The sequence below is a fragment of the Balaenoptera physalus genome, assembly GCF_965194825.1.
Source record: "Balaenoptera physalus genome assembly, chromosome: 13".
Classification (NCBI taxonomy): Eukaryota; Metazoa; Chordata; class Mammalia; order Artiodactyla; family Balaenopteridae; genus Balaenoptera; species Balaenoptera physalus.
This window is the reverse complement of record NC_138892.1, coordinates 52252446-52273242: the sequence shown is the minus strand read 5'-3', so window position 1 is coordinate 52273242 and position 20797 is coordinate 52252446. Positions and strand designations below refer to the sequence as shown.

The 20797-nt window shown below is 40.1% G+C and overlaps 1 protein-coding gene and 1 long non-coding RNA gene across 3 annotated transcripts in view; one reads left to right on the top strand and one right to left on the bottom strand.

The window, feature by feature from the left end:
* Positions 1-48: 48 nt before the first annotated feature.
* LOC309642026 lies at positions 49-14630 on the bottom strand. 2 transcript variants are annotated; one of them, XR_014252907.1, is made up of 5 exons: positions 14494-14630; positions 5775-5966; positions 2009-2220; positions 1541-1659; positions 49-682 (listed from the first exon to the last, which is right to left on the bottom strand). It is a non-coding gene; the product is annotated as an uncharacterized lncRNA (long non-coding RNA). The 2 variants fall into 2 exon arrangements; XR_014252906.1 differs by having other exon boundaries at positions 49-1659.
* Positions 14593-20797, top strand: part of MSRB3 (methionine sulfoxide reductase B3) — a gene marked incomplete at its 5' end in the record, with an annotated part of 159970 nt that continues 153765 nt past the window's right edge. Inside the window, 3 exon segments of the mRNA XM_082422869.1 lie at positions 14593-14956; positions 14959-15018; positions 15021-15103. Of these exon segments, the coding sequence (XP_082278995.1) occupies positions 14593-14956; positions 14959-15018; positions 15021-15103 (507 nt within the window).

Sequence of the window (20797 nt, the reverse complement as noted above, 5' to 3'; positions counted from 1 at the left end):
TTCTCTCACAAAAATTTTGTCTGTCCCAATAACACAACAAACGTTCAGTTTACTTTGTTCAGTGCTCTCTTTTTATTTGACAGTCACAGTTGGGCTTCTCTACATCACTACCAGCATCTGATTTATAGACCCTAGTAACATATTGGAGAAGGGTTCCTTTCAGAGGAACATGATAACTGACAGAAATATTATGGACTTCCCAACTGATGTGCCACAAATGGTTACAGATGTACCATTTAGATGTAGCCTTTAGAGTAGCACTAGGACTTGGAGTGGTGGAGCTCAAGGCCTAGTGACCTCTGGTAGGCTGTTAAGTAGCCTCCTCCATTTAACCAGGGCGCTGTACAATGATTATCCTTTTCTTTCAGTGCCATGAAGTAAAAAAGGTTTGGAGAGCACTGTTCTAAGCAGTTAGCCAATGAGAACGAGAATAATATGCAAACATAGAGTCATTTGGTTTAGGGAAGAGAATGGTAGATTGTAGCAGAGAATGGATAAGGGGGCAAATTAGATGTTTTCTTTTTGAATTCACTTCAGTTCTGTTTTCATGTTAGATTTTATATCATCAATATGGTATCTACAGTAGTTTCAGTCTTCTGTGTTTTGACTTGTAAAGAGTCTTCTACACATACCCAGATAAATTCCAGGAGGAATAAAGAGTTGAGAAATAGTCACAAAATAACTAAGAAAAAAATCAGAGGAAAACATTTGATAGAGGGTTAAGCACAGAAACAAAGAAAGAAACCATAAAGAAACATGTTTGGTTATATTAAAATGATCAGTACATCCAAAAAGTCTAAGAACAAATGAAAAGACAAGGAAATTGAAAGATGTTAGCACTATATGTGATTTGCAATAATATTCTACAAGTAAAAATTATTCTAACATAAAAAGACTAACATCCCAATAGAAAAATAGTCAAATGACATCAGGAGATGACCCACAAATGAAGAGCTGCAAATGGCCAACAAAAATATGAAACAGCCACAGATATAAATGCAAATTAATCAACAATTGAGAAAGTTTTTTTTACATATGAAACTTTACAATTTTTCTTAAGTTTAGGGAAAGTAGGCCCCTTATATTAATGCTGGTAGTTGTGTAAAGTGATGAGCATTTCTGTAGGTCAATTTGGCAATACATAGTTTTGCCAATAAATTTTGAAGTCCAATAAATTTTTAGGAATTCTGAAGAAATTATCAGGATGACATGAAGATATGAAAATGATGTTCATTACAGCTTTATTCTGTAATAGAAATTAGAAGCAATTGAAATCTACAAAAATGAGAATAAATAATGAAATATGGATTATCATATGAATCATGGGCAATCATTAAAATAATGTCTTTGAGGAATACTTAAGGTGTGGAAAATATTGTCTATGTGTTTCTTAAGTTGCATAATCATTATTTCAAATATACTGTATTTCATCTAAGATACTGTTAGTTGGAAGAGGCAGCATTTTCTCTGGCACTAAGTAAGAAAGGAAAACAACAATAAAAGTAACACCGAAGATGTGGATTCTGATAGAAGACCCTACCATAAAGCTAGAACAACCTGAGTCAGGGTAAAAGTCCCATCTGGAAGGGGACCGCAAAAGAACCAGCTGATCCTCATTCAGACTGGTTTCAGTTCCTTCCACCAGCACGGTGCAAAAATCTGCAAGCAAAGAGAGAATTTAAAGTGTTTACAGTTAGTAGTTCCCCAGATAAAAGCAAACATCAATTCCCTGGCAGAAATGGGAAGTAATGCAGGTTAGACGGCAATTTTTTTTCTTTTATAACTTTGACAGTGCTTTTTTAAGACACCATTTATTCTAAAATGAATTTCTATAAGAGCTGTTAAAAGTGAAAAAAAATTATGTATCTAGAGTGAAAGGAATATATCATATACATACTATTGGAGGGAAATACTCCAAGATTTAGCAGTGAATTCCAATCTGTTAGATTACATATGTATTTTACAAAATTTCTCCACAAATATTTATTACATATATTTGAATGCTTACCTTAATTAGGATTTCCATAATTGTCTTTACTTTATCTTCTTAACTTGATCTCCTCTGCTAGTATATTTTGAATCACTACTAACCTTTGGTAATGAAGCTCAGACATTTTAGACTTTTTACAGCACTTTGGAAAAGGCTATGTTTATTTTGGTGGCAGATCTGTGGGTTGTTACTGTTAGCAGGATATGAAAGGTCTTCCAAACACTGGATTCCTGTATTGAGAGAGGGGGAAAAAAGGAGGCGTGGTTTAAGAGCACAGTCTGTGGAGTGAGAGAACCATGTTCACATTTCGACTTAACACATCCTGGTTGTGTGACCTTAGGCAAGTCACATAGTCTAAGAGTCAGTTTCCTCATTTTTAAAACAATGATTATTATGCAGTTGAGAGAATTAAATGTAATAATGTAAAATGCTGTCATATATCCCTGTCACCATCTCTAAATCAGGCTCTATGAAATCAACTACTTGATAATGTGATTTATTTTTAACATCCCTTTGTTTTTCATTGTTGCCACCCTTAACAATGCTCACACATAAGAGAGACCTTGGAAAATCTATAATCTCTTCAGTGCCTCCTTTTTGAAATGATATATTTCCTATTCCAGCAAATAGAGAAAGGGAGTGGACTGATTAACATAACTTTGATGCAGAAACCAAACAGAAAGGGAAAATTTATAGGGCAAGCCCCCTGAATAAATGCAAAAATCCCAAACAAACCAAAATGGTCAGCAAGCCAAATTGCAACATCTGAGTAAGAATTACATATCATGACCAAGTTGTATTTATTCCAGGAATGCAAGATTAGTTTGACATTAGAAGACCAATGTAACTTGTCCCACTAACAAAATCAGTGAATTTAATATCATCTCAGATAGATGCAGTAAAACCATCTGATAAAATTCCACATCCATATATCCTTTCATAGAAAAGTAATTCTTAGCAAAATAGGAGTAGAAGGGAACTTCCTAAATCTGATAAAAGATATTTACCAAAAATCTAAAGTAAACATCATATTAATGGTGAATTCTCTGGTATATCCTGACTGGGTGCAGTTTTGAAAGCCCAGAAGTTTTGACATCTTCCTTTATGTCTAAAACTGGTTGTTCTTCATCATTAACTACTTTTGTTCTTTCGAAACTAATGTATTCTCCCTTTTTATTTGACTTTGAAACAGTATATACCTTGTTAGTTTTTCATCTCTCCTAAATTACTCATTTTTTTATTAGTTTTGCTCAACTATTGTGTCCAAAAATTATTTTTATGCTCAGTACTTCTACTTCAAAGAGGCAGAAAATCTAAATGTAAATTTCTTTTTCTCAATGTGAGTAACATTGAGCTTAAGATCCTGATTATGACAGCGTTCAAGAATTAATCATCAGTGGAACTAGGGTAGTGTCAGTCATTAGAGTGATGTCAGCCTGACTGGAAAGGATCAGTTGTGATTCACCAACAGAAGACATTAAATCTTGAAAATGATTGTCCAAAATCAGTCCTGTTTTATTGCAATGTTCCTTAATGTGACTCTAAATATATAGGCTGGTATAATCTTTTAACAGTAGGAGTCTTACAAATTAATTTTATGTGGTATATATCTGGTATCATTGAGGCTCTGTTGTGTGGTGTAGATCCCTGGAAGATAACAGGAGCAATAGGGATGAGAAAGAAGCAGACAGTGAAGAAGAAAGACTGGTTATGAACAGTAATGTGGGTTGTTGAATCCTGTTTGCACATTCAGAGAGCTAGCCATGAGTCTTGTTGATTGGCCACTCATTCTGCTATTCATCGTTATGAATTCTACATTGTTTCACATTTAAATAAACCACATTTCAATATATCCCATTTAAATAAAACCACATTTTCAAAAGTTGCAATGTATCATATCTAAGTAAAAATGCCTAATTATATAAATTTTCATTTTCATTTTCCACTATGCTTTAATAACATGGAAAAATCAACATCACTTTTCTTGGTTTTCCCCAAGAACAGCTGAATATACTTAAAACACTACTTAGTTATCAAACAGAACCTTATACATGGACATTGGTGGAATAAATATTGCCCTATGTAATTTAAATGTCTGGAGAAGAATGCTATTTTCATTATGTTCAGAAAAAAAAATGTACTATAATAAAGTACAGTTGACCTTTAATATGGGTTTGAATTGCATGGGTCCACTTATATTCGGATTTTTTTCAACAGTAAATACTACACAATTCGAGATTGGTTGAACTGGTGGATGCAGAACCGCAGATAATAAGGAACCCAGTATAGGTAGGGCTGCCTATAAGTTATACTTGAATTTTTGACTGCACAGAGAATTGCCACCCATAACTCCTGTATTATTCAAGGATCAACTGTATTTCATAAAGTGTATCATATTCTAGTATTAGATTAGGTACAGAAAATTCCCATTTACCTGGAGTAATTTTTAAAAAAATTAATATTCCACTTACCTAGGAGTTATAACCTGATTTAAAAATAACCAAATTTCAAGGAATACAATAAAATATTCACAGCGTTAAAACTATGGGGAGATTAATCACTGATGACTCAGGAAGCAACTCAGAATCTTTCAGTGCCTCATTTCAAAACTTATTATAAATCAAAAATTGTAGTTATTTGAGTTTCCTGTAAAGGTCATGAAAGCTGTGTTATGTATACTCTCATGTATTTTCCTGTAATCCTTTCCACCATTCTTATGGGCGTTATAGAAAAAAGAGCTCGAAACTTATCCTCCTCAGTTGGAAAGTAGACATGAAAATTACTCTTCTTATTCTAAACCAGAGAAAGGCCTGTGGAACACCTGTCTTAGAATCATTTGGGGTACTTGTTAGAAATGCAGATTCCTGAATCCCTCACCAGAACTGCTGAATCACTCTGTCTGGGAGAGATCCCAGGATAGTAACAAGTTCTCCAGGTATTCTGATATTTAAGTTTGAGACCCATCGCCACAAGACTTCTGAATATGAGATATCAACCTTGGGAGAATTATCAGTGCTAATTCCTCCCATGAATGTTGATATAGGAAAAAGTGACAAAGATTAAAATGGGTGTGCTACTTCCCACAGAGTACAAGAACAGGAAATAATATGTTCAGCCATCACACCAAAGGAATTTTAGAGGCAAAGTTGGAAACAGCTCAGAGCTATTTCCTGCATGTTTATAACATCATTGCTTACATAATGTATAGATTTTCCAATGTTTTTTTCCTTATTGCTGTGAAGTGACATGAAATTAGCTGAGCATCATTTGTTTCCTTTGGAAAATGTTTTTATTGTTTTAATGTTTTGCTTTTACTTCAAACACTCTACTAAGTGTTTCTTTAGGATTTCTTTCCACTAAATATCTTGAGTTTTCAGAGCTTTGGTTATGATACAGTTATATGTTTTCATTTCAGTTCTAGTCATAATTGTTACCACTGGGAACAGAATATAATGGTTTTTAGAAGGAACTAACTTTTTTATTTTTATTTCATTTTACACAACTGTGGAAAGTTAAATGGCTAATAGTTTTATTTGGTCTATTTGTTTTCTCTCTGAGCGTTGAACATACATAAATTCTTCCTTAACCATCTCCCACCTTCCCCTTCAAACCTCGTGCCCCTCTCCCCCATCCCCAGTTTAAAAGAGTTGGCCAACAGCATTTATTGAGCACTCATCACACTATGGGGAGTCACAAAAGAAGAATATAGGCTCCTTCTCAAAGTATCCAAGTCCTGCAAAGTCTTGCTCCATATCTCTACTACCCCCAAATTTGCAAAACTCACTTTTGCTCAGGGACAGCCTTCACCAAGTCACGGGCCAATCATGAGGTTTGGCCTTACTTTCTCCTCCACCTGTCTTCTCCAAAATGCTCTCCAGAGGTGTGGGCTGTGGGCTTTTTGTGGTCTCCAGCTTCACTGTGAGCTGTTCTTGGGTACTGCTGATCATCAGTTGTGAATCCTAGTCTGCCGCTATACCTACAAGAGAAGTGAAACCAGACCCCTTTCTCCTTGCTGTCATGACTTTTCCGCCTCCACAGAGTGAGACACTAGGACATGGTGAAGGTCATTTCAGAACAGAATTACAAAGTAGAAGAGATGAGGGTTAAAGTTTTGCAGCTCTATTTTGGATTTTCACCTGTATTACCCAGGAGATGAGAAGACCTTAAAGGCCTTAAGCTTTTACATGGAGAAAGTCACCTTGAATGCTCCTGCCTGTCCTGCCTTCGGGTTTGTAATATCACCTCAAATGGATTTCCTTCTTTGAATATTTCAACTGTTCCTACTTCTCCACTGAAAGGGACCTCGTTGTTTAAACTTCTTCCTTCCCACTCATACCATACACTGTCCAATCAAGTAAGACCACAGGCTTGGGCTGCATAGGGAAAAAACTTCCCTGCCCAGTCTCACATGCACACGTGTGTGTGTGTGTGTGTGTAGGTGGCGGATGATGGACAGACTGTGGGTCCTCCAATTCATGTTTCTGTCCAGGGCAACTGTGAGCCAGTGGTTCTTTTGCTAATTAGCCCATACATTAAACACACATGTGCACACACACATTCAGGTAGATTGTACTGGACAGTACGAAACTCATATATGGAGAATAGAATATAACCACAATATTAGTAACTCTCATGCCCTGTCTGGGAAATAAATAGGTCTGTGAAGAATTGTTTGACATCTTTATTGATCTCTTCAGGATCCACAAAAGAGCTGGACTAGCTCTTAATGACTCTGTCCTTTTCACAGTGGTCACGTTGTACCCATTGTTGTGTTTGTTGTTTCAGAATCTGCCTCAGAAACATGGGGATGAGGGTAGGAATAAGTTCACCGGTTTCTCTCTAGGGTTGCCAGACTTAGCAAATAAAAATACAGGATGCCCAGTTAAAATGGAATTTCAGATAAACCATGAATAATGTTTTAGTGTAAGTATGCCCCATGCAATATTTAGGATATACTAAAAAATTATTTGGTGTTTATCTAGAATTCAAATTTATCTGGGCATCCTGCATTTTATCTGGCAACTATTCTTATCACATCTCCTTGTTCATCTCTAGTCTCACGGCTACCATCTTAGACTAGGGGCTCTCATTACCTCAAGCTTGGGTTTCTGCATCTGCCTGAGTTGCCTTTACAACACTGCTATCCTCTTCTGATCTGCCTCATAGCCTGCTACACACTAATTTTTTTTTAGATGATACTTTCATTAGGTTTCTCTTCCACACAAGAAATTACGACTCCTATTGCTTTCCAAAGTGATTTTCGATCAGTGTGCAATTGTATACCAAATTTTGTGGGCTTGTGTGTATGTATGCATTTTCCTTAGAGGAACTTTTTTTTTTTTAAATTGGGATCTCAAGGAGGTATCTTCAAGATACATAGAGAACTGTGGCTTATACAAAGAAACAAAAGTAGGTGAATTTAGAAAAATGCACCTCGCCTCAATCATGACTTTTGCTTTAGATATCAGTAGTTTGAAAGCTCCCTCATTATATCATTCAACTTCCACCAACATCTTGCAGAACAGGCAGAGTAGGTATTATTTCATTTTAAAGATAAGGTAACTAAATCCCAGAGATGTGAACTGTAAAATCATGCACAACTATCACATGGCATAGCCAGAGTTTGAAGAGAAATCTGCCAACTGCAAGTTTATTTCTCTCTCCGCTTTTATGACCACCAGCTTTAAAAACTATAAAAGCAACATCTGTACAATACTTTAAGCAACAGTTTTTAAACCACTTTGTATATATTTGAGCCTCACAAAAGTTCCTCTCCATCTCTGAAGAGATGTCTTTATTCCCACCTGTCTGATAGACCTTGTCACTTACACACCACAAATATTTGGTATTTGGCCATTTGACCTATAGGGATAGCTTTTCACTGTGGTTACAACTGTAGCATGTACCTGTATTCCATGCTGCTATTCCTCAGATATCTAGACACTATCTTTTTTTTTTTTTAATTTTTATTTATTTGTTTATTTATTTATGGCTGTGTTGGGTCTTCGTTTCTGTGCGAGGGCTTTCTCTAGTTGTGGCAAGCGGGGACCACTCTTCATCGCGGTGCTCGGGCCTCTCACTATCACGGCCTCTCTTGTTGCGGAGCCCAGGCTCCAGACGCGCAGGCTCAGTAATTGTGGCTCGTGGGCCTAGTTGCTCCGCGGCACGTGGGATCTTCCCAGGCCAGGGCTCGAACCCGTGTCCCCCGCATTGGCAGGCAGATTCTCAACCACTGCGCCACCAGGGAAGCCCTAGACACTATCTTTTAGGGTAAGTTTCAGAGTCGATTTATAAGTCATAAAATAAAATCATTTTTAATATTTTATGTTTACTCATTTAAAGCATAAAAAGGATATAACTTTATTTGGTTATTCATCTATCCTATTTTCTATTCATTTATCCTATTTTCTAAATAATTTCTTTTTCCACAAAGAATATATTCTAAGTATATAAATTGAAGAAAGAAAGAAAAAAAAGCTTCATTTGCTTCCTAGGCCTCCATACTTGACTGATTTTCCTACTACCTTTTTAGCTTCACCTTCTCAGTGGCCCTGCTGGCATTTTTTTCTTTTTTTCTTTTTAATCAATCCAGGGACTTCTCAGGATTTAAATATCGTATATACTATCTGCAGCCCAGACATTCCCCTATATGTGCAATTTTCATATTTAATGGTCTAGATGAACATTATCTTGTATGTTTAAAAGTCATTTCAAACTTAACATGTCCAAAACTGAGCTTCTAATATACTACCCCACCACCTACTTCTAAGTCATCCAGAGCTCAAGAAATGGCAATTCTGTAATGCTCAGAAAAAAAAAAAGGAAAAAAAAGTATAGAGACATTCTTAACCTTTCTTTCACACCCTACACTTGGTCTGTCAGCAAATCTTCTGGGCCGCTTCTTCCAAATTTCTCTGCAATTTGATCACTTTTCACCACCTCCACTGCCTCCTTCCTACTCCAAAATCACCATTACCTCTCACCTGGATTACTTCAAGACCCTCTAACTGGTCTCCCTTTCTATCTCTGCACGCCTTAACAGAACAGCCAATGTAAGATCATGTCGCTCTTCTGCTCAAAACCCTGCAGTAGCTTCCCATCTCACTCACAATAAAAGCCAAAGTCCTTATAATGACTCAGGCCACATCTTCTAGTGCTCCCCGCCCATGGCCCCTTTTCACCCTCTTCTCCTCATCCGGCCTCCTGGATGGTCCTCCTACAGGGCAGGCCTGCCTCTGCCTTGGGCATGGCCTTTTCACTTGCTGTTCCTCCTCTCCTAGATACTGCATGGCTTCCTTCTTTCTTCCATGTCTTTAATGTTACTTCCCCAACACTTTCAGCAACCTTCCCTGCCTTATTTCTCTATCACTAACATACTAAATATTTTACTGGTTTGTCTTGTTCATTGTCTATCCAGCATATAGAAAGCATTCACTAAATATTTGTTGAATGAATGAAAGAATGCAAAGATGATTTCCTGTGTTGAAGATATTTTTCAAAATGTATCATATATTTTGATGGCAATTCTAAAACTGGTTTTCACAAAAATAGTTTGAATAATCATATAAGTGTGTAGCCTTCTGATTACTTTGAGGAAGTTAAAAATATATTTGAAAACATAGTTACTATTAGTAACCTTGAGTATAAATATAAAAAGTAAATTTGAAGAAAATATGTGTTGACAGGATTACTAAATCTGGACAGACTTCCTTAAGAGGTGATTATGAATACAAGTGTAGGACTCTGAGCTGTGAAGAGAAACTATGAGTCATTTCAGACAGAGGAACTCCTATCAGATAAGGCTTAAAGGCAAAGAGTGGCTTTGTGGTGATTGGAAGTTAGTAAGCAATGATAAAAGTTAATCACATTAGTACTATATTGATATTTATTAAGGATTTACCATTTGCTAGCATGGGGCTAGGGCTAAGCATCATGAGTAGTAGGTCCCTTTACTTTCCCATTATATGGAGAAAAAAGAATATCAAGGCTTAGAGTAATTAAGTAACTTACCCATTGTCCCAGAAGCTTTAATGGCAACGGTAAAACTACTACAGAAAATCCTGTAATGAAGCACCACTTTGGAGGGCAACATACCATTTCCCAGGAAGCCCAACCCAGCCAGGGTTTCCTCTACCTCCTATTGGAGCCTCTTTGGATGAACAACACATGAAGGAGCTGGTTTGCAGTTAGGGATAAGTTGTGTGAAAAAAACACACCTTTAAACACTGGACACACACACCATGGTGTGAGATGCTCTCGATATAAGAAGCATTCAGGAACAGACTGAGTGAAAGAGTAGAATCAAGTCTCCCATCAGAATCTTCCTGTACCTACGGACACCAAGGGGGGGAAGTGGCAGGGGTGGCGGGGGGTGGGGTGGTGGAGGGATGTTGGGAGATTGGGATTGACACTAATACACTAACGTATAAAATACATGACTAATAAGAACCTGCTGTATAAAAAAATAAATAAAATAAAATTCAAAAGAAAAAATCTTCCTGTACCAACTTAAAAGTCCATTCTTGTCCCTCTCTCCCAGCCCCCTTATTCTGTGTGTGTAGTTGATTTTGCGTATGCCACTTCATGTGATACAATCGTGCCAAAAGCCAAGCAGCTTTGCTGGTCTAGAGAGGATTATTTAATTCTCTACAATATTGAAAGTCGTCTTGTTAAATATTTAGTACTTGTTGTATCATATCCACAGCCAAAGCTGGTAGAATCAGGCAGCACGTCAATCATGGGAATACATTCTTCAAATCTCTTCAGAATTAATCAACAAAAGGGATGGCCTCAACTGTAAAATTAAAAACTACCATTTGAGATGCGGGCGAACCATTTTACCAAGACAAGAAGGAAAATGCTCACTTTAATTCCGTCTTCCGCCTTTAATAAGAGTCCTTGTCATTTTAGTGTGTTTGGTGACTGGGGGCTAGAGGGGTGTCATGGAAGAGGAAATCCTTCTTCAGAATGAGAGAAGATGTTCTGTGTCTCTCTTAGCCAGTCAGCATTGACTCTGTGTTCCTCATGCTGCTGAGAAGAGCTCTCCTTAACTCTCTTCCCACCCTAGCTCCTTGCGGGCGGGGGCATGCTCCCGTCAGTATAAAAGTGTTCTCAGCGCGGGTGAGAGTGACGACATTCTACCTCACAGGATAGGAAAGCAGAATTTTGGGAGTTTGGATTGAGTGCAGTTAGAAAAACTTCCTTCTGGAGAATCTGTCACGTCCTCCTAGGAGGTAATTAATTCCCTTACTTTCCAATTGATCACTATTGGTTTAGAACAATGGCACTTGATAACTGTTCGTTGAATTGAACTAACTTAGGGTTTCTCACCCTGCCTGAGGGCTTTTGAATAATATCTAGTCCGAATGTGTCCTTTCTCCTGTTTGCAATTGTTGACATCCACCCAAGGTGTTCCTTTGGGTATGTGGAGTGGGGACTGTCTCAAAGCTTTGCATAACGGCTGAGGGGATTTACTTAAAGAGTTGAGAATAGTATGTCAGAGAGACTGTAGCTTGAATGCCTGCCATATTTACAGACTCCCTTTGAAAGAGGCTGCCCCAACTGCAATGCCCTAAAAAGGCAGCACCACAGTCTGTTTCTTTAGTACAGGTGACCATGTTGTGTAGCACGTGAGCCTTTCACCCTAGCTACAGCTGCAGAAGTAGGAGAGGACACCTGGCTCAGAGGTAGCCAATCCACAGGCTGCTCAGTGGCTTATGAGATAACCTCATACAAGAACTTTCCCCAAGAGGGACTGTGGTGATAGAATCAAACTCTCCCCGCTGGGGCATTTGATTATGAGCTATAGAGGAGAATTGGCAGCTGGTAGTGGGAGCCAGAGTGGAAAAGCTGTGGTTGTGCAACTTGAATTCTGCTGCGTTCTGAAGACATTTATGAGGGGTTGGGGTGGTGATGTGGTGGGGCTGGCTCATAGGGGCCCAAGAGCTGGTTGAGTACATCTCTCCCCAGCTTCGCCTCCAGAGACTCAGGTTGGTGGGAGTATTACACCCACATAAATTGCTTTTTGTTACAATTCAGGCCTCCTTCCTCCAGATCTGGTTGTTATATATTTACTAGCACACCACTGGGTTGGGGGAGGGATGGTATATAAGAAGCAAAGGAAAGAGTTACCTCCTCTGGGTCCTTTGTCTTACAAACAAACATTGTTTAAGATAATATGTTAACATGATTGTTATTAAGATTATAATAACAAAGAGAAAACATGTGAAATATATGATTTAAACTACAAAACTCATAGGAATGTGGTCAGAGGGTAGTAGCTTTCCTGTTTCTGGTGCCCATCAAAGGCACAGGCCCCCACCCCCGGGCCCACAAAGGATGACCTGACAAGCCGGTTAAGTCTCTGGTCTTATTTCCACATGTATTCTTTACCCCTATTACTTGAGGTAACCTGAGTGCACACCAGTTACTTAAAACCACAAGAGCCCAATGAATACAGTTTTTGAATACCCTGGTTTTTGTTTTGTTTTGTTTTTAATGTAGAGAAAATGGGGCAGATTAGTACAATAAAAATATATGTGGACTTTGAAATGAGATTTGCATTCCAATACTACTTTACCCCTTCTTAGTAGCATAATTTACTTATCTATGCCTCTCCTTAGCTGTAAAATAGGGATAAAAAATAAAAAGCTCAAAGATATTTGAAAGAATTAAATGAAATACCATGTGTAAAACAACTAGCACAGTGTCTGGCACTTACTATGTACTCAGTAACTGTTGTTCTTTTCTCCCCTCTTTAGCATATTTATTCAAGCCTTTAGAACAGCTGCTGGTATTGCTGTCAAGTCAGCAGTTGATACAATTAATTAACCCTCCACTTATATTAACATGCAGTGGTATACTGCATTCTTTGTAATTTTATGTTTTTGTACTTAAGGTCAACTAAAATATTTTAAATATAGCCAAAATTATTACAGCCCTTTAAAACAAGCTTTTCTCTACACTTAGGGAGTGTATGTCAGTCTACAAATGACTGTGCTCATTTTACTTTTGTTTTTAAACAAACATTTAAGCTACGGGCGGGACTTCCCTGGTGGTCCAGTGGTTAAGAATCCACCCTCCAATACAAGGGACACGGGTTCGATCCCTGGTTGGGGAACTAAGATCCCACATGCCGCGAGGCAACAAAGCCCGCGCGCCACAACTAGAGAGAAGCCTGCTCGGGGCAATGAAGAGCCCTGCAACAAAAGATCCTGCGTTCCTCCTGCCCGCGGCAGCCAAAAATAAAAGTAAAAAGAAAGAAAAAAAAACTATGGGCAAAGAATTATACTACACGTTGTGGGGGAAATGAATAAGAAAAGTGCTTATGTAATACAAAATATACAAAAAAGAGGAAAGGGAGAGACTGCTTAAAGAGTTTCCTGAATATCCCCTTTAAGATACCCAGCTTCTAGATACTTAAGTTGAATAATAATACCGTGTGTCTCTTAAATCCCTAATTTACTGTATTACATTTTATTTACTGTTAGTTTACTTAGGTCATCTGCCCTTTGTCTCATTATCACTGCGAGTACATTGAGGGTGAAATCTGCCCATTTGCCAGGAATAATTCATGGGATGTGGTGTTTCTCAGTACCAGATGATTTAAGGGGAACCACTTGCAAAAGGACTGGTTTTTGGCATATGGGCCTTAATACTTTGCCAGAATTGAATTCGTTTTGAAACAAAGTTTCTAATTTTCAAATATAGCATTTTCAAACAAATAGTGTGATGTACAAATTACCGTACTTTAGGTCATGTTAGAATAACCCACACTCTAAATCTGTTTGACTTTTACCCCTTAAGTATTTTGCATCAGTGAATCATTTCTGTAGCATCTTAAAATGGTCACAAGTAATTACATAACATCCTACATCTCCAGGGCCTGTTCCATTAGTGCCAGTAAAAAAAAAAAAAAAAGTAGTAATTAGACATAATTATGTCCTCTTGAAAAGCTAAGGGTCATTTGGCCTTGATTACTGGAGGAGTTATCAGTGCCAGAGAAAAGTCAGGCAACTATTGGCTTAGGCCTGTAATTAAACATCGGGGACTGACATTTCTGGTCGTCAGAGGTAGTACCTTTTGAATAAATTTCACCACTGCCCTTCAGATAAGCTACAAGAAATACAAAACTAATGTAAGGGGGATGAAGAGAGGCTGGAGGTGAAAAGAATGACAAATCTAAATATATATCAGCATTTAGCTAGTATGAAAAACTATTGTCAGCCAGTCTGCCTCAACTCCATATATGGTGTTCAAATATAAGTTTGGGGAGAGCCCGTTTGTAACTCTGGCTAAACACACACACACTCACCCTCCACACACACCTGGTGTAAAGGGCCCACTCACCTGGAATGCGGGGGGGGGGGTGTTTTATATATTATAATGCCTGTTCGTTTTGTATAGGATGGCTCACATGAGTGTGTGCGTAACTGGCAGTGCCGCTCCAGCCTCACCTGACCACACTCAAGAGAAGCACTTGCCAGATATTTGTATCCACTTACTCACAAAGCTCCCAGTTGATTAGGGGCATCGCAAGAGTCTTCTCAAACCCCTTAAATGTCTTCCCGCGGGTCCCTGGCTCGCTGTCGGTTCTCCTCGTGATGGTTCCTCTCTTTTCTACCCCTTCAGGGGTCTTAGGTGGGACCCGTGGGAGGGATGCGCCGCTCTGCTCTTGGGCCCCAACACTGGAAAGGGATGCCCTCTGGCAGAGGGATTCCACCTCCCGGTTGCACTCGGCAGCCGGCGGCCTTGGGGCGGCCGCGGAGGAGGAGGAGGATTTGGAGGAGGAGGGAGTTGGCGGCCGCCGAGGCCCGGGCAGCGGGCCCCGTCCGCGGCGGGCGCGCTCCGCGATCCTCCCTCGCTCGTCTCCTATGCTCATATTTGGACTCGGCTGCCAGTGCCCAGGAATTTCCCGTCATGCCTCCCGCCGCCCCGTCCGTCGCCCGGAGCCGGGGAGGAAGGGAGGGAGGCTCGGACAGCGGCGGCGGCGGCGGCGGCGGCTCCCTGGCACTTTCATGAGCCCGCGGCGGACCCTCCCGCGCCCCCTCTCGCTCTGCGTCTGCCTCAGCCTCTGCCTGGCCGCGGCCGCGGCCCGGGAAGCCGCTCAGTCGGGTGAGTTTGGGGCTCCCTCCCCGCCCCGCCTCTGCCCTCACGCCCCGACCCTGCCAAGTTGAGGTGTGACCCCGACCTCCGCTCCCCTGAGAGAGCCGGCAGCGCCCCTTTCAGCCTCCTGCGGGGACCCCCCCCACCTCCGTCTCCTGAGCCGAGGAGGGGCGCGGGCGGTGAGGGGCGGATGGAAGGAGGGCAGGGCTGGCTTCGCCCCCGCCGACGGGAGGCGTCTGGCAGCGTGGCTGACACCTTATCCCGTCCCGGGAGCGAACCTGAGCCCGAGGGAGGCTCTCGACCGACGCGGGCGCCCGAGGGAGGGGCGGCCGGGGCAGGGACGCCGCCCCCAGCTCGGGAGGGCGCGGGGCCCGCGGCGGGGGCCATCCCGGAGTCCCCTTCCCCGCGCGGGGCGGCCCCGCCGCCGCGGCCGCTCAGATAACGGGCCTGGACGCGTGGGAACGGCCAGCCGGGCCCGCGCCTCCCGCCGCGCGTCGGGGAGGGGAGTGGGGCGCCCGGCGGCTGCGGGGGCAGCGCCGGGAGCGGCGGGCGCGCGGAGACTAAGGGTGCACCCAGAGGCGCACCGCAGCCCGCGCCGCGGGGTCAGGCTCCCGCGGGCCCGGTGGGTGTCTAATAGGCCAAAACCGAGCAAAACCCCGAATTTTACAGGTACCAGTTTTGTTTTGTTTTTGAGCGGACAAAAATGCATCCGAGTCTGGTTTGTTAAGTTTCACCCTGGACTATTTACAACTATATGATCGAAAGGTGCCATTCCTGCCTTATTTGGTTTATAAGCTCGTTTGATATAAGCTGTCAAGTGGGGGTAATTTTGCAGTCTTAACAGGATGATTTTTAAAGATAGTTTTCTTTAAATCATGTGGAAAATATCAGTGCGGAATTTTTTTTAACGTAAGATTACTATAAAAAGTAATTATTTCAAAGTACAAATGTAGAGTTTAAGGTAAATGTGAAATTGCACGAACTTCTATATTTGTGATGAGTATCTAGTCATCTCACTTCTTAATTTTATCTGGAATGGAAGAACAGAAAATATAATTCCTCAGAGTTGAGATTTCTTAGGAAATTTTAGTTTGCTTTTGTTTTTGCCACCAATAGAGTAAACTGTCAAAATAAGATATGGCTAACAACTAGGACTTATAAATTAGTTGAAAGCTGACTCTACTAAGCATAGATTATATTCAACACCCTCTGGTCTATCGCTTCATATTTCCATTTGCAGCGCTGGTGGCAAAATAGATTTTTAAAAAATAGTTTTGTCTATAAAATAATCTTCAGGATTCATGTAATTTATAAAATTGTCAATTCAGATTGATGGGAGATTTTAAAAATATTTAGTATTTATCGATGTTAATTTAAGTAATAATACCAATTTCATGTTTGCTTCTAATTAATATTGTTTTTCAAGAAGACCTACTTTTTAATGGATTTATATTTTAGGAGTAACTTTAATAGCACTTCTTGGGGAACACAACAGGTTCTGTCTTCACATTTTGTCAGCAGTCTTCTAAAATATACTGTGCTGAACGATGAAGGGTAGATTGTAACTGCCAGAGATTATCTGTTGTTTTTTCTTTTTGCCCTCCCTCAGTGATGTGTTGACTTACCTAATACTTGTGGTCAAGCAGCCCTTGAAGACCCAAATCCATAGTACTATGGCGCCTTGCCAGAAAATTTGAAAACCAAGTTTATATTTGGACCATTTAAACATTTATTCTTTTAATTTTGGTCCCAGCCGACACATTAGTCTAATTTCTGGTGACTTTTATTAGGGCCCTATGTAAATGTCTGGATTTTTTTTATATTAAAATAAGCATCTCTCTGCCAGTGAGAATTTTGTCACAGTGCCTAAACTGCCTGTCTGCCAAGGTTGCAAGCATACAACCATGTAGGTTCTGAATCAACACACAGTTTTTTGGCTTTTAAAGGTGCTTGGTCTAATATCTTAACTGAAACGTTAACCCATTTGGTCGGAAATCTTTACCCTTTTGCTAAACTTAAGTAACAAGAATATCCAAAAAATATCTCAACAGTAGTTTTCATAGATTTTTCTAATACAATTTTTCTTTTATAATTAAAAATAAATTTTCAACCATTAGAGCAGCTTTAGGAAATAATGCTTTTTGGTTCTGTCATAATCTGGTCACAGTCCCTTTGATTTTTGTCTCACCTGTGTTACTATAGTTAGGGATTTGGTTGATAAATTTGGTTTTGATATTTAGCTTCCTTCTCTGTAAAATGATGAAGTTGGACAGAGTCTCCATGTCCCTTCCAACTCTAGGATCCTGTAATATTGTTTTTGTTTATATAATCCTGCAGAGCCACCCACTACATTGGTTCAAACTTCTGATTGTCAGCTCTGACTTGCTATACTTGTTTAACTGCTTTACTTGTAGTCAGATCTGATGGGTGCGGATCCAGCTTTGGGGAGACTGGATCTGTCTCAGGAAAGTCTTGATACCTGGCATATCACACAGATGCACACACCTGGACAGAGTTCCATGATATTAAGCTTCTGTTACTTTTTTCCTCTTATCTAATAGCAGGAAGTGCTGGTTATGTCATAGGGTAAATAGTTAAGCCAAGCCCTAAGATGGTTTGATATTCAGCTTTGGATTTGGGTCTGGGCTAGGGATACCACTGGAAAGCACCCAAACCTTTGTGTGGTTGGGTGCTAATTACTTGGGGCATTCCAGACGAAATGCCCTATATTCAGTTATGACCTTTTTCTCATGCCTCAGAGGAGACTGAATTGGACCTAGCCATCGGGTTTATTCAGAATTAACTCGGCTTTGGGTAGGAGGGTGATCAGGTAGCTATTTAATTTACCAGTTGTTAGCATCTCTGGTTGCTGTACAGTTATCTCAGGGCTTTACCTTGAGTATTCCTATATTTTCTCCTTCCTGGGGATGATGGGTTTTCCCTTTAAAAATGCTCAGCATAATCCTGTATCTCTGTTCACATATTTGTCTGTATAGCATACCAAAGTCACATTTACAGCTTTTAAGGAAATACAAATGAAAAGAAAGTATAGGAAAGGTAGATCAGTAATAAATCAACCAGTTGACCTTATGAAGGATTTTGGTTACTGCCGCATTTAAGCTTCTGTTCCAAGTAACAGAAATGAACTTGAACTAGTTTTAGGAAAAAGAAAGAAAGACAGGGATTTGATGTAAGCCAAATGCACACAGACCTTATTAGGGACCAGGGACTGGAAAACCTGGAATTTCCTCTGTCTCTAGTCTTTGCATTTCTTTGCTTCATTGTTCTCTCTTTGCTGACCTTTTTTTTTTTTTTTTTTTCCCCCTTTTTTCCTGTGTTCACAGTTGTATGTGGCTGCTCAGCAGCTCCTGGGTATTTAGGTGTCCCTCAGTTCCAAGCACAGGGAGAGACTAAATCAATGAGCCTTGACCCTGAATTCCTGAGAGAAAGAACCTGATAGACATAGCTTGGGTCACATGGTTGATCTAGATTTTTCTCTATGGTCTCCTCTAATTCTAGACTTCTTTGTACTATGCAAAGTGCATAGTACAAAGTGCAAACATTTACATGGTTTGACTTTGCATTTTTCAATTTTATATTATGGGGTTATTAGTTCTTAAAATGTATGTATAATTTTTTCTTGGTTGCAATGTGTGCATAGAAGAGTGTGTCACCTTCAGTGGATCCTAAGATGTAGAGCTGTTCATTCATACTGCTGCAGGAATGCTGAAGAGCCAGGCTCTGGGGAGTAAACTGAGTGCAGCACCACATCCAGGATTCAACGCATCTCAGGATCCAACTGAGTTGTGAAAATCCTGTTTAGTAACAACTGATCCATCCTGCAGATAATCATCTGCATATTTTCAGGAATTAATTGAAGTAAAACAGTTTTAATTCATTAAAACTATGTAAGTGATCATTAGAGACTTTCAAAATAGTAATAGTTTAGGCACCCAGAGTTCATCAGTTTTTTTTTTTTTCCTATTTCTCACACTTCTAGCATTTTCCACCTCTACCTTTCCTTTATCTGCTGCCTGGAATACCTTTCTCTCTTAACGTGTTGAAGTCCTTCTGGCCTCTGTTGCATGGTATTTTGTGAAGCTTTCTGCATCTCTTAGAATTTCTCATTTCCTTATGCTTCTAAGACATTTTTACCTCTGTTGGAGCACGGTTTTACCATCTGGCATTATAAAGTCCATATGTGTTCATATCTTCACTGGACTGTAAGTTCTATGAGACCAATGAATCATCTCGAAGAACTCTGGTAGACTGTTAGCATCCATTGTCCCAGGTATAATGCTTTCAACCTTTCAAATGTTCTGAAGCATTTATGGCGTCCTGCTTGTCACTACCTTTTTCTTTTGACATTGGAGCTCAGTCACACAGCTCTTCTTTGTTGGGGTTCTTGTCTGTTTTCTAGATTTTACAGGCTTTTCCATGAATATGCTAATTTCCTGTGTGAGAATCAACTATATAGAATGATAGGATGTTTTCCTATAAATTGAGATGGCATGGGGAAGGAGAATATAGCAAACTCATGTGGAAGGAAATCAACTTTTGTCGAGTACCCAATATTTACCAGATGAGATTGAGCAGGTGTAGAAAATAATTGGAGCATATATGAGGGGGAATAGTGGGAAAATAAAGTATAAAGATGGAAAATTAGGTTTGGCCTAGAACATGGAAGGCTTTTAATGCTGGGCTAGGAAATTTGGACTGGGTTAGTAAGCTATGAGATTGAAGTTTTTTTGGTGCTGGAAATGTCATAATCATAGTTGAATTATGGGATATATTATCTAATAATTCAGCAGATGAATTGAATTGGGAAAGGAACAAGTGGACTAATAAAGAAAAGTTATAAGGGTTTTTGTTAGAGAATGAAGACCTAAACTACGGTAGTGACAATAGGATTGGAGAAGTATTGCTGAAGCAAATTAGACAGAAACAGTTAATTGGATGTGGGGAAAGAGAGGGATGAATAAAAGGTGATGGTAAGATGTTAAGCCTGGGCGATTAGGAGAAGTGAACTCAGAGCAGGTTTATAGGTGGGGGTAAAAAGTAAGTTGTGTTTTAGATCTATTGCGTTTGAGGCACTGGAAGAATATGCATGTGGAGATGTGTGGTGGAATTAGAAACGTGAGGCTGTAACTTGGAGAGATTGGAGCTGGAGATAAAACGTGTATGAGTAAGGGAGGTTAAAAATAAAGGGGAGGGGCTTCCCTGGTGGCGCAGTGGTTGAGAGTCTGCCTGCTAGTGCGGGGGACGCGGGTTCGGGCCCTGGTCTGGGAGGATCCCACATGCCGTGGAGCGGCTGGGCCCGTGAGCCACAACTACTGAGCCTGTGCGTCTGGAGCCTCTGCTCCGCAACGGGAGAGGCCGCCATAGCGAGAGGCCCGCGCACCGCGATGAAGAGTGGCCCCCACTTGCCGCAACTAGAGAAAGCCCTCACACAGAAATGAAGACCAACACAGCCATAAATAAATAAATAAATAAATAAATAAATAAAAAAGAGTAGTTTGAACAGTACTTTAAAAAATAAAAATAAAAAAATAAACGGGAGAAGAAGAATTTGTCGACTGGAGTAAGAGCAAGGGCACAGGAAAAGTATCATAAAGAAGATATAGTTTGGTCTGGCTTTGAAAGATGCCCAGTCAGTACATGGCATTCTGTCCATGATCTTTCCTTGTTTAGGGGACACCACAT